The sequence below is a fragment of the Lipophrys pholis genome (genome assembly GCF_963383615.2).
Source record: "Lipophrys pholis genome assembly, chromosome: 21".
Lineage (NCBI taxonomy): Eukaryota > Metazoa > Chordata > Actinopteri > Blenniiformes > Blenniidae > Lipophrys > Lipophrys pholis.
Window position 1 is genome coordinate 1599851 of NC_137649.1, and position 18142 is coordinate 1617992.

The 18142-nt window shown below is 46.1% G+C and overlaps 1 protein-coding gene across 1 annotated transcript in view; it reads right to left on the bottom strand.

The window, feature by feature from the left end:
• tube1 (tubulin, epsilon 1) overlaps window positions 1-17574 on the bottom strand; it is a 27119-nt gene extending 9545 nt beyond the window's left edge. Inside the window, exons 1-8 of the mRNA XM_080491165.1 lie at window positions 17187-17574; window positions 12615-12688; window positions 10211-10263; window positions 10078-10126; window positions 7537-7652; window positions 1423-1544; window positions 312-499; window positions 33-205 (exon numbers count right to left, since the gene is read on the bottom strand). Coding sequence (XP_080347291.1) covers window positions 33-205; window positions 312-499; window positions 1423-1544; window positions 7537-7652; window positions 10078-10126; window positions 10211-10263; window positions 12615-12688; window positions 17187-17211 — 800 coding nt within the window. The 5' untranslated portion in view covers window positions 17212-17574. The remainder of the gene's footprint in view (window positions 1-32; window positions 206-311; window positions 500-1422; window positions 1545-7536; window positions 7653-10077; window positions 10127-10210; window positions 10264-12614; window positions 12689-17186) is intronic.
• Between the last annotated feature and the right edge of the window lie 568 nt (window positions 17575-18142).

Sequence of the window (18142 nt, forward strand, 5' to 3'; positions counted from 1 at the left end):
TGTTTTGGGCTGTCGGTGATGTCACACAGTACCTGGTGATATTGAGGAGCAGGTTAGCCACAATGTTATTCATGGCATCGAAGGGCTTTTCTGCCCCGGCGACGCCTCCGAGCCCCGAGATGAGCGTGCGGTCACTTCTGATCACAGGTCCGGGCTTCGCACCCTGAGCCATGAGATTTATCCGGCTCACAATGTCCAGCAAAGACTGCAGGGAAACATCCCAGGAGAGCAGAAGAGAGGCGCTTCCATTTAGAGAAAACAAACACACACACACACACACCCCGCCCCCCCCCCCCCCCCCCCCACCCCACCTGGTTGTCCACAGGCAGCACACAGTCAGCGTGTTCTGTGAGCTCCCTCATGGCCAGCACACTGTTGTATGGAGACGTGACCACGTCGTCCTCCGCCGACGGATAGATGGAGGTGACGATGCGGCACACTTCAGGAAACTCCTCCTCCAGCAGTCCAAGCACTCTGGTCCCAAGACCTGAACCCGTACCTGACGCACGCACACCTCAATACCACTTATTTTGTTATACTTTAGTTTTATTTAGCACTTGAGTAGAATAATAGCAGAGACAAAAAGAGCAATAAACAAAGAAGAAAAAAAGAGAGAAAGAAAGAAACAAATCAAAGCTTGATCAGCAAAACGCTCCTATAACCTCTTCAGTCCATCTCCTCCCACTCCATCTCTGTCTCCTGCACATATGTGGCTATTTCTATTTTCTTTTAAATTCTTTATATATTATAATAAAACATGGATTTTATTTTATTTTATAAATTTCTGTATTTATTAAGAGATCATATTATCCAAAATTCACTCCCTAAAGGTTCTCCAGCAGTACTAATCGTCTCCATACCTGGACTGACGTCCCAGAAGTGAAGACAGTCTGTCCTCTCTCTCCCTGGCTTGTCTCAGGTTTTAAAAAGTGTGTTGCTCCAAGCAGCCAATCAGAAATCAAACCCTATATAGTGTCATCGGGGGTTCAGCCAATCCCAATCAAGGTAGGCCCTCCCTTTGACTCCTCCCACAATTAGGCAGCTCTGCTCTGGCACATGGCACCACGAGAGGAAGTACTTCCTCCTCTTCCCAAGATGGGCATGTGTGGGCGGAGCCACTCCAGCTCACACAGACACAGCAGATTCTGAATGCAGCTCCTATGATCCAATATTCAAATGAGGAAAATCAAGGAATGGCTGGATTTGGGGCAATAAACATTTTTGGACCAAGGAGATCATGTGAAAGTGTTGAAAAGCTGTATAATATGACTCATTTAAATTCTCTTGTTTCAGCTTCTCGGTATCAAAAAAATGTAAAGAAAATCGAGATTTTCAAAATAACAGGACTTCTGACAATAGACAGGAAATAAAAGAGGTGTTGTGACTTCCTTCCCACAGTTTGGGGTATTTCAGAGTCTTTACCTCCTCCCATGGAGTGAATGATGAAGAAGCACTGGAGGCAGTCGCAGTGTTCTGCTGCTCTCCTCAGCTGCTCCACCATCTGCTCCCGGTAGACCGAACCATACGTCAGGTGTCCCACTGCCCTGAGGAAGAGGAAGAAGAGGGGGAGAGGAAGAGAAAATTCTGGGTAAAACTTGTGTGAATCCGTTAAGAAAAAACTTCAAACGTTTTGTGTTTACATTTTGTTTTGGTTCACAAGTGAAGAATGTTTTGACATTTCAGCACTTTGTTTTCACTAATGAGTTCCTGCTTCAGACCTGCTGATGGGATCTTGGTGTGTGCAGTCTGCATGTTCTTCCTGTGCCTGTTTTCTCACGATCCTGTTAAAAATATTTCTAAATGTTGTGATTTCTGTGTGATTACTGAACCGGCTGATAAACAGATGTCATACCCCACCAGACTCCTTCTGAAGAAGATGTCGTCAAAACAGAGAAAAAACCTCCACCACCGGCTACCATTTTCCATCATCGCTCCGTTGAGGTACCGAGCAGTGAGGAAGGGTCTGTGAGGAGGACCGACAACTCAGCCGTCTGCTGATTGGTCAGTGACCATCGTTACTCTGGACAAGCCTGCAATATTTAAATATTTCATCGGCCATAAACCCTCCCTTTGTTGTTTACATCTGCTGCTTTGTGCTCACTGGTTGTTTTGTTAACTGGTTTATTGAAACGTCGGCGCTCCACAGCACCGCGGCCTTCCATCGAGGTGCAGACGCTCCTCTCAGTAACAGGAGGACATTCAGCAGGACGCTGATGTTCACAAGGAGAAATTTAAGCGGTGTCATGGAGAAAGGAGGCTCAAGGTTCTAATCGGACGGCCGCGGAGCTGCAGATGGGTGAAGGCGGCTGCCGCTGGACGCCCAACACGTCCCCACATTGTTCACAACCCCGCCGACATGTTAACCGTACTGTCTGTGGGGGGACCTGGGTGTGTCTTTGCCGTACTGTACCCCCCCCCACCCCCAACCCGCCCCGGGACCGACTGCAGTGGGACCACGGCTTTCTTGTGGTCGTCCAGCAGAAGTGAGACCACCTCAGAAATAAAGGCAGCTCACAATGAAAACTTTCTGCAGATAAGAAGATTTATATTTCCTGAAATTCCCCCAAAAGTTTCACATCCTTTATTTTAACAAAAGATAAATAAAGATGCTGAACACACAAGTGGATGTGGGTCCTATAAAATATTAGTCAGCAAAATAATACCAAAACCAGAGAGAGAAAGAAAGATAGAAAGAAGCACTGGAAATACTTTTTGTGAATTAAATTGAAATGTATCTACTGCATGTTTAATTGACAAACCAAGAGTTTTAATTTGAAGGTTAACTTTGCATCTGAGACATCTTCTGTCAGCATCAGTTTAAAATATTGGTTGGTTACTTCTCGGACTTCACAAAGAACATAGCTTATCACTTCAGTATGATTGTATGAAAACTTGTTTGCTGGTGTGACTCTGATCTGAATGTCCCTGCTGCCGGGTCACGACTGTGTCTGATAGTCTGAACAGGGTTGTAGTCCTAAAAAGAAGCACCGTGGCTCCCAGAGCGAGACCCTGGGCCCCCACCAGCTCCTCCTGAGCACTGCTCTGTGTGGCTGCTACCGGTGGGTCAGTCCGTCAAAATTGATCTAATTGATTAATACAGTTAATAATAATAAAGAACAAGAGCAATCAGAGATTCCTGATGTCCGTCAAGGGTTAAATCTATCAGGGGTGAAAATATGTAATGTAGTTTTGATGTAATCCTTAAAAGCCTTTAAAATGAAATCTGGATCCGGATCTCCTCCAAAACTTAATGGGATCTTCTTTGGCCTAATATCGATCTGTGGTGAAGATTTAGACAAACTTCCATAAAGTTCCTCTGATCCTGGAAGTTCAGAAATAGATCAAATCGATCGCTCGGTTCTCCAATGATTAATCTGGTCAACAGCCAAACTTTGTCTGGGTTTTTTCAACTGAGTAATGTTGATGTGCTGAATCCAAAAATAACTTTGGTTTGTCTCAATCAGGTCAACTTTTTTAACTAAACCAGTTACATGTTTTTGACATTTATGTTTGCATGTACAACTATTTTCACTTTGTATGATACAAAATCTTTATTTCTTGAAATAAGGGAACTCTGAAGAGTCTGCATTCGCCATTTGATGACGAAGTGGTATTTTGTATGTTACAGGTGAACAGAACGGCTTCGACCAGAAGATCTGGCAAATATAAAGCCGACATTTTCTGCTCCATCTGTGGCGAATACGCCGTTGTTGCTCACAGAAATCCAGTCACAAGTTTCCTAAAGCGTGCTTAACATGCTTATTTTGGTATGCAGCATAGCTCAGTTGGTACCGCGGTCGTGTCGGGCAAGACACTGGACCCCATTAGAGTGCAGCCTCCAATGGGGTGTGAATGGGTGAATGTGATGAACCACATAAAGCGCTTGGGGGCTGCTGTCAGCAACAAGGCGCTATATAAGTGAGTATTAAGCTTGGTATGCAAGGCATGCACCGAGGGTCTGTGCCAGGACAGGAGGAGTCGTCTGAAGTTTGGGATTCCTATGGTTTGGAGGGACAAATCATGTCACTGACTGCTGCTGTACTATCAGTGTGACTGGAAAGTACTGACTTCTACTGCTGTACTATCAATGTGACTGGAAAGTACTGACTGCTACTGCTGTACTATCAATGTGACTGGAGAGTACTGACTTCTACTGCTGTACTATCAGTGTGACTGGAAAGTACTGACTGCTGCTGCTGTACTATCAGTGTGACTGGAAAGTACTGACTGCTACTGCTGTACTATCAATGTGACTGGAAAGTACTGACTGCTACTGCTGTACTATCAATGTGACTGGAAAGTACTGACTGCTACTGCTGTACTATCAATGTGACTGGAGAGTACTGACTGCTGCTGCTGTACTATCAGTGTGACTGGAGAGTACTGACTGCTACTGCTGTACTATCAATGTGACTGGAGAGTACTGACTGCTGCTGCTGTACTATCAGTGTGACTGGAAAGTACTGACTGCTGCTGCTGTACTATCAGTGTGACTGGAAATTACTGACTGCTGCTGCTGTACTATCAGTGTGACTGGAGAGTACTGCCTGCTACTGCTGTACTATCAGTGTGACTGGAAAGTACTGACTGCTACTGCTGTACTATCAATGTGACTGGAGAGTACTGACTGCTACTGCTGTACTATCAATGTGACTGGAGAGTACTGCCTGCTACTGCTGTACTATCAGTGTGACTGGAAAGTACTGCCTGCTACTGCTGTACTATCAATGTGACTGGAGAGTACTGACTGCTACTGCTGTACTATCAATGTGACTGGAGAGTACTGACTGCTACTGCTGTACTATCAATGTGACTGGAAAGTACTGCCTGCTACTGCTGTACTATCAGTGTGACTGGAAAGTACTGCCTGCTACTGCTGTACTATCAATGTGACTGGAGAGTACTGACTGCTACTGCTGTACTATCAATGTGACTGGAAAGTACTGACTGCTGCTGCTGTACTATCAGTGTGACTGGAAAGTACTGACTGCTGCTGCTGTACTATCAGTGTGACTGGAAAGTACTGCCTGCTACTGCTGTACTATCAGTGTGACTGGAAAGTACTGCCTGCTACTGCTGTACTATCAGTGTGATTGGAAAGTACTGACTGCGACTGCTGTACTATCAGTGGGACTGGAAAGTACTGCCTGCTACTGCTGTACTATCAGTGTGACTGGAAAGTACTGACTGCTACTGCTGTACTATCAGTGTGACTGGAAAGTACTGCCTGCTACTGCTGTACTATCAGTGTGACTGGAAAGTACTGCCTGCTACTGCTGTACTATCAGTGTGACTGGAGAGTACTGACTGCTGCTGCTGTACTATCAGTGTGACTGGAAAGTACTGACTGCTGCTGCTGTACTATCAATGTGACTGGAGAGTACTGACTGCTACTGCTGTACTATCAGTGTGACTGGAAAGTACTGACTGCTGCTGCTGTACTATCAATGTGACTGGAGAGTACTGACTGCTACTGCTGTACTATCAGTGTGACTGGAAAGTACTGACTGCTGCTGCTGTACTATCAATGTGACTGGAGAGTACTGACTGCTACTGCTGTACTATCAGTGTGACTGGAAAGTACTGACTGCTACTGCTGTACTATCAATGTGACTGGAGAGTACTGACTGCTACTGCTGTACTATCAGTGTGACTGGAAAGTACTGACTGCTGCTGCTGTACTATCAATGTGACTGGAGAGTACTGACTGCTACTGCTGTACTATCAATGTGACTGGAGAGTACTGACTGCTACTGCTGTACTATCAGTGTGACTGGAAAGTACTGACTGCTGCTGCTGTACTATCAATGTGACTGGAGAGTACTGACTGCTACTGCTGTACTATCAATGTGACTGGAGAGTACTGACTGCTACTGCTGTACTATCAGTGTGACTGGAAAGTACTGCCTGCTACTGCTGTACTATCAGTGTGACTGGAAAGTACTGACTGCGACTGCTGTACTATCAGTGGGACTGGAAAGTACTGACTGCTGCTGCTGTACTATCAGTGTGACTGGAAAGTACTGCCTGCTACTGCTGTACTATCAGTGTGACTGGAAAGTACTGCCTGCTACTGCTGTACTATCAGTGTGACTGGAAAGTACTGACTGCGACTGCTGTACTATCAGTGGGACTGGAAAGTACTGCCTGCTACTGCTGTACTATCAGTGTGACTGGAAAGTACTGACTGCTACTGCTGTACTATCAGTGTGACTGGAAAGTACTGCCTGCTACTGCTGTACTATCAGTGTGACTGGAAAGTACTGCCTGCTACTGCTGTACTATCAGTGTGACTGGAGAGTACTGACTGCTGCTGCTGTACTATCAGTGTGACTGGAAAGTACTGACTGCTGCTGCTGTACTATCAGTGTGACTGGAAAGTACTGCCTGCTACTGCTGTACTATCAGTGTGACTGGAAAGTACTGCCTGCTACTGCTGTACTATCAATGTGACTGGAGAGTACTGACTGCTACTGCTGTACTATCAATGTGACTGGAGAGTACTGACTGCTACTGCTGTACTATCAATGTGACTGGAAAGTACTGACTGCTACTGCTGTACTATCAGTGTGACTGGAAAGTACTGACTGCTACTGCTGTACTATCAGTGTGACTGGAAAGTACTGACTGCTACTGCTGTACTATCAGTGTGACTGGAAAGTACTGCCTGCTACTGCTGTACTATCAGTGTGACTGGAAAGTACTGCCTGCTACTGCTGTACTATCAATGTGACTGGAAAGTACTGCCTGCTACTGCTGTACTATCAATGTGACTGGAAAGTACTGACTGCTACTGCTGTACTATCAATGTGACTGGAAAGTACTGCCTGCTACTGCTGTACTATCAATGTGACTGGAAAGTACTGCCTGCTACTGCTGTACTATCAGTGTGACTGGAAAGTACTGACTGCTACTGCTGTACTATCAGTGTGACTGGAAAGTCACGCAACAGAAAGTAGCCTGAAGTATCCAGTTCCTGTCTTTGGAGAACTTCCTGCCATTAGTGAGGAAGACTCCTCCAGTGAACAAGTAATTGAAGAAGAAGAAGTGATTCTCAGCGATGACGCTCCTCATGCTTTCTCACATAAAGCTCACAATGATCCGGCTTTATCAACGTCTGCTACTCACTTTACAGAAATCAAAGTTTGTAACATATATTTAATACATTTAGTTGGAAAACGTTTTTTTTCTGAATAACCTTTTTCTAGTGAGAAATATTAACAAAAATCAACCGATAACGACATAAAATATAATGGAAGCAATCAGAAGATCGGACTTTCTTCAAAACAACTTTGGGTAAAAACCTGAACTGATGGAGAGAAACGGACCTCATTTTCAGGTTCAGCGGAGCAAAGTTGTTCTAAATCAGTTGAAAAAACATCCTTTGTCCCCAACACCTTTATTTCCTGATGCATGGTCTAATGTCACACAGCCCACCCTGCACCACTGTGTGTGTGTGTGTGTGTGTGTGTGTGTGTGTGTGTGTGTGTGTGTGTGTGTGTGTGTGTGTGTGTGTGTGTGTGTGTGCTCTCTCACCAGTTGTTGCCGGAGCCCGACACGTCGGTGAGGAGCTGCATGCTGTCGAACAGCTCCCTCAGAGGGCCCTGCAGCAGCTCGTTGACCACGCCCTCCTCCATGTCCACCAGGACCGCCTGCAGGACACACGTGTGAGGAGAACTTCAGCACTGTGTGTCCTGTGACCTCTTCCTAAGCCGATACCAAACCTCTCACCAGCCTGGATCTGAGCGTCTCCAGGACGAGCCTGTCCCGGCTGGTCTTCAGCCTGTAATGAGAGCTGGAAGCTCCTGAGCTCCACACAGGAGGGAAGAACTCACTGTACACCTGCTCCCCACCGGCTCCCCACCGGCTCCCCACCGGCTCCCCACCGGCTCCCCACCGGCTCCCCACCTGCTCCCCACCTGCTCCCCACCTGCTCCCCACCGGCTCCCCACCGGCTCCCCACCTGCTCCCCACCTGCTCCCGGCTCCCCACCTGCTCCCCACCTGCTCCCGGCTCCCCACCTGCTCCCCACCGGCTCCCCACCGGCTCCCCACCGGCTCCCCACCGGCTCCCCACCTGCTCCCCACCGGCTCCCCACCGGCTCCCCACCGGCTCCCCACCGCCTCCCCACCGCCTCCCCACCGCCTCCCCACCGCCTCCCCACCGGCTCCCCACCGGCTCCCCACCGGCTCCCCACCGGCTCCCCACCGGCTCCCCACCGGCTCCCCACCGGCTCCCCACCTGCTCCCCACCGGCTCCCCACCGGCTCCCCACCGGCTCCCCACCTGCTCCCCACCTGCTCCCCACCGCCTCCCCACCGGCTCCCCACCGGCTCCCCACCGCCTCCCCACCGGCTCCCCACCTGCTCCCCACCTGCTCCCCACCGGCTCCCCACCGCCTCCCCACCGGCTCCCCACCTGCTCCCCACCGGCTCCCCACCGGCTCCCCACCGGCTCCCCACCGGCTCCCCACCTGCTCCCGGCTCCCCACCTGCTCCCCACCGGCTCCCCACCGGCTCCCCACCTGCTCCCCACCGCCTCCCCACCGGCTCCCCACCGCCTCCCCACCGGCTCCCCACCGGCTCCCCACCTGCTCCCCACCTGCTCCCCACCGCCTCCCCACCGGCTCCCCACCGCCTCCCCACCGGCTCCCCACCGGCTCCCCACCTGCTCTACTCATTCTATAATCATCTTCATCTGCTCAGTCTGGAAACTTTCAATTGTCAAAGCAAAAACATTTGGTGACGCTCTAATCTACTGGAACAGCCAAAGTTTAGAAATACAGAGGTGGATTTTTACTCTGCTGTTTTTCTTCAATTTCAATCACAAAAAGTAATTAATTATTTTATTCTCCTTTCTCTGGGTTCCTTACAGGGTTCCTACAGGTTCCTACAAGTTACATTTAAGATGTTTTAAGACATTTTTAAGATACTTAAACAAAGTTTAATGCCCATTCCAAAGCATAGTTCAAAGTCAGAGCAAATTGGTTCCTAATTGGAAGCAGGTACACTAATATTGGGTTTTTGCAGCTTGGACACATTTCAGCACAATATACAGTAAAAACATTTATGGCAACCAAACTTTAATTCTGCCTCTAACAGCAAATTTTGTAACGATTAATTTTTAGACTAATTTTCTGATTAATCAAAGACGAATTAAAAAGAAAATCTCATGGTTGATATTTGTGTTCATTTTATTTGACATACAACTGAGAGGCTCGCCGGCACCATAACAAATGTAAATTTAATAATACCAAATAAATAAAATGAAGCAAAAAAAACCCAACTAAATTTACAAATATATTGTATATCAATTGGAAAAAAATGAAAAAACTAATATATATATATATATATATATATATATACACATAGAAACACCTAGAAACACCATTTTTTAGAAACAGTGGCATGTAGCACGACTGCGTTTGGTGAAAATCCATCCATAATATTTGCTCATTGTCACATAAAGTCGGTATTATTTAGCGGTTAGCGACACTTGGTGGTGACCCGCTCTACTCAGCCTCTGATTGGTTCGTCATCCCTTACGCAGCACGCAACTCCGAGCCGTGTCACATGCTACATGCTACATGCTAAGGAGTTTCGGGGCGCGCGCAGTAGCGAGGCTACACATGATTAAAGAAAAGTTCTGTGTGGAGTTTGCATGGTTGCATTTTGAACCCACAACCTTCTTCCTGTGAGGCGAGAGTGCTAACCACTGCGCCATCGTGCGGTCTGAACCCTTCAGCTTGGCTGGTCATGATTATTTTATTTATTGTATATAACTGTATAGGAACAGTTAAAACTGCAGTACAGTGGAGGCCATAACATGTCGAACATGGACTTGGCGTGTAAAAGTCAATTTCAAGGATTTAAACGCAACACGTACTTAGACGATAGTATCAGGAAGCAGTTTTACTGTAAACTGACGCCAACCCCTGTACAAGTACTGATGATAGGAAAAGAAAGCCTGAGGCTTCCTTCGATTGTAGATTAGACCGTCTCTTTTATTTCACTAATAATCCCTTTGTGACCTTCTTTCTTTGCTGTCGGTGGTTGTGTTGGCTCTCTGGAGAACTCACTCTGGCCTTCAGATGTTGGATTCTCCCACCTGCTCCTCCGTCACTTTGCCTAGAAAAACACAGCAAATATAAAACAGACAACAGCCGAGTCTCAACCTCATGTGAGCCACAGGATGAAGGCAGGTGTAAATACCTGGAGTCCACATTCCTGAAGAAGCTGCTCAGGGCCTCATCATATAGTCCTTTCTGAAAGAAGAGAGCTGGTGAGTGAAGACTTCTCAGTCCCTACAGGGTCAATCTGTCTGGAACTTCATAGAGAACTGTGGCTGACACCAAGTGGCTGTAGTGGCTGGGAGAGAAGGCAGAACCAGGTCACACCTGGGATTGTGCTGTAATTCCTGCACTGCAGGTCAGAGGCTCAGCCCAACTCTCCTTCACTTTAACCAATCAGAGCAGCGAGGGAAGACTTCCAGCATGGCAGGTTGACACAACAATCTATCAGCCATTTGCACTGAAACACATGAACATCCTCAACATCCCATTGTCCCTCATGTTGTCTCACTGGTGCTGACGGCGCTCCAGGTCACTAAGGGCTGCAGCTGCAGCAGGAAGACAGCAAGGACACGAGAACAAGGAGGCTAGAGAGAGGAGATTAGAGGAAGGAGACTAGAGCAAAGTAGATTGGAGGAAGGACACTAGAGCAAGGAGACGAGAGCGAGGAGACGAGAGCGAGGAGACTAGAGCGAGGAGACAAAACTGAGTGAGGAGACGAGAGCGAGGAGCGGAGAGCAGGGAGACGAGAGCGAAGAGACTATAGTAAGGAGAAGGACGCGAGGAGACGAGAGCGAAGAGACTATAGTAAGGAGAAGGACGCGAGGAGACGAGAGTGAGGAGACTACAGCGGGGTGACTAGAGCCATTAGACGAGAGCGAGGAGACGAGCGAGCAACACACTTCTGACTGTGTGTCCACTGGCTTTGATCAACAAGGAGAAGGAGGACCTGATGGAGGTCACCCACCTGGAGGACTGGTGCAGAGACAAGTCTCTCCTGACCATCAGAGCTGATTGTGGATTACAGCAAGAAGCAGCAGAGGACATAGGGACCACAGGATCAGCGAGACCGAGGTGGAGAGAGTGAGGACTTTCGAGTACCTGGGTGTGTCCATCCCACTGGACCTGACGTGATCCTGCCACATCAACACCTGGTGAAGAAGCTCCACAGCGTCTCCACCACCTCAGACGTCTCACGGACTTTAAGCTCCCTCTCAAGGTGCTCAGAAACGTCGACATCAGCACCATTGAGAGTGAGAGTGGCTGGAGCATCATCACCTGGATGGGCAGCAGCACCCAGCAGGACTTCTTGGTCCTGAGGAGGGGGGTCCGCTCGGCGGAGCACCATCAGAACCGGAACCACCCTCCCCTGAAGCACCATCGGAACCGGAACCACCCTCCCCTGAAGCACCATCAGAACCAGAACCACCCTTCCCTGGAGCACCATCGGAACCAAAACCAGAACCACCCTCCCCTGGAGCACCATCGGAACCAAAACCAGAACCACCCTCCCCTGGAGCACCATCAGAACCACAACCACCCTCCCCTGGAGCACCATCGGAACCAAAACCAGAACCACCCTCCCCTGGAGCACCATCAGAACCACAACCACCCTCTCCTGAAGCACCATCAGAACCAGAACCACCCTCCCCGACCTGCAGGACATTTACAACAAATGATGCAGGTCGAAGGCCAGGAAGATTCTGATGGGCCCCCGACCCAGCCACAGACGGTTCTCTCTGCTGCCAGCAGGGCGGCGTTCTCGCTGCCTGAAGGCAAACAGAGAGGAAGAGGAGGAGCTTCTCTCTCAGGGTGTTCCACTACTGAATCTAGAAATATAGACTCAACAAACTGCCTGCATATTTAATTTTTGCTCTTTGACATGCTACTATTTACCTTGTGTATTTCTTTCATAAACATACGTACATACAGTACATACACATACATTTATACTTGTATATATACACACACGTGTCTTGTGTACTCTAATGAACATTATTAACATTGTGTGCTGTAGATCTATTTATTTTCCAATAACTTATTTTTTATTTAGGTTTTTATTCTTTTACTCTTATTATTAAAATTGTCCTTTCGATGTGGAACAAGTACTAAAACGTTACATTATACTGTGTATAATTGTTTGTGACAAATAAAGGGCTTGTCTTGACATTCAGCACTGTAAAGTACACCTATAAAGTTTATGAATCTTTCAGAAGTACCACCCCACCACCAGGAACTTTTTAGGGGGTAAAAGCAAAACCAGGTAGGAACTAAAGCCCCCGGGTCAACGTGTTGGAGAGGAACCGAATGGGAAAGGCTTGGTTCTGAGATATCATGGATGTTGTTCGTACGGCGCGTTTAAATGAGCATTTAAAATCAGCACGTTTTCATAATTCCTCAAAGCAACAACTTATGAAAGCCGAGCGTGCGTGACGACTAGACACTGGGTTATTATATCAACCAACCCTCGCTGAGCCGACGGGGCTTTTCTTGTTCAGACTCGTCACATTGCACTTCCATAACAACTTGTTGCTGTTTTTACTTACTTTGTTGACGTGAGCGTGTTCTCTCAGAGCCAGATCCCAGAACCTGCAGCCGACCTGGTTTCCACACTGTCCCACTGCACAACACAAAGGTCAGCGTTAATACTGAAGAACGGCGTTAATAATCTAGAACCGCTTTAATAATCCAGAACCGCTTTAATACTGAAGAACGGCTTTAATAATCCAGAACCGCTTTAATACTGAAGAACCGCTTTAATACTGAAGAACCGCTTTAATAATCCAGAACCGCTTTAATACTGAAGAACGGCTTTAATAATCCAGAACAGCATTAACACTGAGGAACAGGTTACATTAGGATTGACAGCATTAACACTGAGGAACAGGTTACATTAGGATTGACAGCATTAACACTGAGGAACATGTTACATTAGGATTGACAGCATTAACACTGAGGAACAGGTTACATTAGGATTGACAGCATTAACACTGAGGAACAGGTTACATTAGGATTGACAGCATTAACACTGAGGAACAGGTTACATTAGGATTGACAGCATTAACACTGAGGAACAGGTTACATTAGGATTGACAGCATTAACAATGAGGAACAGGTTATATTAGGATTGACAGCATTAACACTGAGGAACAGGTTGTATTATGATTGACAGCATTAACACTGAGGAACAGGTTACATTAGGATTGACAGCATTAACACTGAGGAACATGTTACATTAGGATTGACAGCATTAACACTGAGGAACAGGTTACATTAGGATTGACAGCATTAACAATGAGGAACAGGTTATATTAGGATTGACAGCATTAACACTGAGGAACATGTTACATTAGGATTGACAGCATTAACACTGAGGAACAGGTTACATTAGGATTGACAGCATTAACACTGAGGAACAGGTTATATTAGGATTGACAGCATTAACACTGAGGAACAGGTTGTATTATGATTGACAGCATTAACACTGAGGAACAGGTTACATTAGGATTGACAGCATTAACACTGAGGAACAGGTTACATTAGGATTGACAGCATTAACACTGAGGAACAGGTTACATTAGGATTGACAGCATTAACACTGAGGAACAGGTTACATTAGGATTGACAGCATTAACACTGAGGAACAGGTTACATTAGGATTGACAGCATTAACAATGAGGAACAGGTTATATTAGGATTGACAGCATTAACACTGAGGAACAGGTTGTATTATGATTGACAGCATTAACACTGAGGAACAGGTTACATTAGGATTGACAGCATTAACACTGAGGAACATGTTACATTAGGATTGACAGCATTAACACTGAGGAACAGGTTACATTAGGATTGACAGCATTAACAATGAGGAACAGGTTATATTAGGATTGACAGCATTAACACTGAGGAACATGTTACATTAGGATTGACAGCATTAACACTGAGGAACAGGTTACATTAGGATTGACAGCATTAACACTGAGGAACAGGTTATATTAGGATTGACAGCATTAACACTGAGGAACAGGTTACATTAGGATTGACAGCATTAACACTGAGGAACAGGTTACATTAGGATTGACAGCATTAACACTGAGGAACAGGTTACATTAGGATTGACAGCATTAACACTGAGGAACAGGTTACATTAGGATTGACAGCATTAACACTGAGGAACATGTTATATAATGTTTCAGACAGTTTCCCTCCAGCAGTCTAACAGTGAGTCTGAACAATGAGCGGCGTGCGGCCCCGCCTGCTCCATGACTCAGTGTTGCCAGATTGGGCGGGTTGGATGTGAAAGATGTTGATTTTTCAGTTCTACAAGTATTTGACACTTATTTTGAGAAGATTCATTGTTATTGTGAAAAGTGAGAAATAAAGTTCAAAGTTCAAAAAGTTTATTTGTCAGATATGCTGCATGTTGCCATGCAGCATAAATGAAATTGCAGTCCTCCCCATCAGTGCAAAAGTGCAAACAATTTAGGAGTAAATAAAGTAAAAGAAAACAAAATAACAGGAATAGAAATACTATACAATCTATATAGTTTGAGTTGGACAAAACTATTCATCCAAGAGGGAAATGGTTTAAAATGTCTTGATATATGTTGTGACTTACATCGTATGAAGCATGAGAGCTGAAAATCATGGCTGGATAATGATAACAGGACAATTTGACTGAGGAAGGTTGGATTGTGTTGTCAGGGAGCAGCTTGACCTACAATCCTGGCTCTGTACTCTACATTTGAATAAGAATAGAATATACTCCCAGGAGATATGGAATGTTCCAATTGTACATTAGTGGAAACTATTGGTCATAGATCAGTTCTTATGTGTTGAACAGAAAGAAGGTCTGATGTGGAGAGGACAGCAACAGCTGGAGACAGTGAGACACAGAGTGTAGAAGATGTCAGAGGTGCTGAGGAAAGGACAAGAGAAGCTACCGTATTAAGAGGAGGACACACTGAGGGACACATTTAGGGACACACTGAGGGACACATTGAGGGACACACTGAGGGACACATTGAGGGACACACTGAGGGACACACCGAGGGACACACCGAGGGACACACTGAGGGACACAAAGAGGGACACATTGAGGGAAACAAAGAGGGACACACTGAGGGACACATTGAGGGAAACAAAGAGGGACACACTGAGGGAAACAAAGAGGGACACATTGAGGGACACACTGAGGGAAACAAAGAGGGACACAAAGAGGGACACAAAGAGGGACACAAAAAAGGAAAAAACTGAGGGAGTCAAATTCCAGATCTACTTAAACTTCCACACCCAACCGAAGCGGCCCAAGTCAGACAATTCAGTATAAAACATGACGAGGAATTCATCCAAACATGTCCAGTGTTCTCTTTTGATGGGAGGTCCTTTCAGAATAAAGGGTGTCTCAGTAATCGATGGCTGGGGCCTATGATGACTTTATATTTCCTCTTATCGAGGGAACTAACTGGGAGTACCCCTTGGTTTTCTGTACTGCAACACTCGTTCACTTCTCACCAGGATAAATCACTCAGGTAACTTATTCTGAAAGTCTAACCTGCTCCAGAGCAGGTTGCTTTCTCAAGAGGCGGTCAGAGCTCCGCCTCCTGACCAATCAGATCTCTTGGATAATGACCTGCCCATTCTTAAATGATGGTGATTGGTGTGGAGAGAGGAGAGGACCTGAGCATGTACGTGTTTTATTTTGGTAGATTTAAGGTAGGTCCGAATTGTCCCTCCTAACTCCTTAACTATGGACTTTACCTTAACCCCCTGGATGACCTCACGGGGTTAAGGAAAGGTGTTAGGAGGCTTCCTAAAGGAGTTAGTGAGAGGCATTAGGAGGCTTCCTAAAGGAATTAGGAAAGGTGTTAGGAAGCTTCCTAAAGGAGTTAGTGAAAGGTGTTAGGAGGCTTCCTAAAGGAGTTAGTAAAGGTGTTAGGAGGCTTCCTAAAGGAGTTAGTAAAGGTGTTAGGAGGCTTCCTAAAGGAGTTAGTAAAGGTGTTAGGAGGCTTCCTAAAGGAGTTAGTAAAGGTGTTAGGAGGCTTCCTAAAGGAGTTAGTGAAAGGTGTTAGGAGGCTTCCTAAAGGAGTGAAGGAAAGGCGTTAGGAGGCTTCCTAAAGGAGTTAGTGAAAGGTGTTAGGAGGCTTCCTAAAGGAGTGAAGGAAAGGCGTTAGGAGGCTTCCTAAAGGAGTTAGTGAAAGGTGTTAGGAGGCTTCCTAAAGGAGTGAAGGAAAGGTGTTAGGAGGCTTCCTAAAGGAGTTAGTAAAGGTGTTAGGAGGCTTCCTAAAGGAGATAAGGAAAGGTGTTAGGAGGCTTCCTAAAGGAGTGAAGGAAAGGTGTTAGGAGGCTTCCTAAAGGAGTTAGTGAAAGGTGTTAGGAGGCTTCCTAAAGGAGTTAGGAAAGGTGTTAGGAGGCTTGCTAAAGGAGGTAAGGAAAGGTGTTAGGAGACTTCCTGAAGGAGGTAAGGAAAGGTGTTAGGAGGCTTCCTGAAGGAGTTAGTAAAGGAGTTAGGAGGCATCCTGAAGGAGTTAGTAAAGGAGTTAGGAGGCTTCCTAAAGGAGTTAGTAAAGGAGATCACGGTGGTGAGGCAGTCAGACTTTCACTTAGTGACATCATGATAATGCGACGGCGGCTCTAGTTAGTGACGTCTGCCATGGTGGGGAAAGAACTACAAGTTTCTGAAAATGAACTACAAAAAGTTAATCTGGGTTCTAGATGATTTCAAGTTGTTCAAGGCATCAGTGGTTCCTAGGCTGAAGGAGGTTCTAAAGGAAGCATCAGTGGTTCGTGTGTGTGACGGTTGTATACTGGAAATTCATGGTAATACAGATAAAAACCTTTAAGTTAGTTGGTAAGTTGCTAAATAAAGTATGTTTCCGTCTTTTACAGGACGGGTGGCAGACGCTGCAGACTGATAACCAGCTTCATATGACCGCTGTGAAGGATTGGGACTGTCTAATCCAGACTAGGGAGAGATATCCCGGGTGTGTTTATCCCGTGTCTCAGTCCAGCTGCAAGGCTAAAGCGATATTCATCCATTCCTAACACGCGGGAGTGTTAGCTTAGCTTCGCTTAGCTCAGCAGCCCGCTGCAGTGTTTAAAGCTCCGGGTTCACTCACCTTGGACGACCACAGACTGCGTCATGGCAGCAGCTTCTGGTAAAGCCTCCCGTCTCTCAGGGAAATGCGCTATTTCATGATTACATCCTCCCAAACTGTGTCAAAGCAGTTTAAACTCTTCCTGAACTCCCGCCTGGCTTGTTTGGGTAAGTGACGTAACACGTCACGTGATTACATGGCACCGCAGGCATACAACAGTTAACACGTCAACTACTTCAGTGACATAAACATACTAGACACACACAAGCGTATGTATGTATGTCATCTCGACTAAATGTTATTTCAGGTCCAGTGCTCAGTGCTCAGTGCTCACTGCAGTGGACAGACAGCCTCTACTAAACCAGTTTCTCTTAAATGCAGCGGTTCCTATGGTGGAACCAAACACAGTAGGGAGGTAGTGAAGGATCTCATGTCTGTGGGTGGAACGGCACATCAGCCTCGACAGTGCTCTCTGCTGCCCTACTCCATTGAGGTCCATTCAGTGGTCAGTTGGTGTAACTGTAAGTACATTTTCTCTGAATCCAAGATGGTTGAGAAACAGCTCCCCCTGTCGACCACTGCTGGCATCTCATGTCATGTCAGCCCTTCCATTGTGAATGTGTTTGAATGTAATACTTAGTTTTCTAAATTATATATATATATATACATATATATATAAATGTGTGTGTGTGTGTCTGATATTATATGATTCTCTTACTATATAAAACTATATTTTTAATACAGGAAGATAAAATAAATGAGAGAGTAATGAATATTGAAGAAGGGGTGGGAGTTTTTCTTCCTCCTACCCCTTTTCAGGCATGTCAATTAGATGTAGGATAGAGGTGTGTGTGATTGCACACTGAATTGTCGCATGCCTGAAATGAATTAATAAAATGAAAAAAAGAAATCTTTTACGTCAACAAACTCCAAGCATCTCTCTGTCACTTCCTTGTCAGGCCACCTGTATCGGAGCA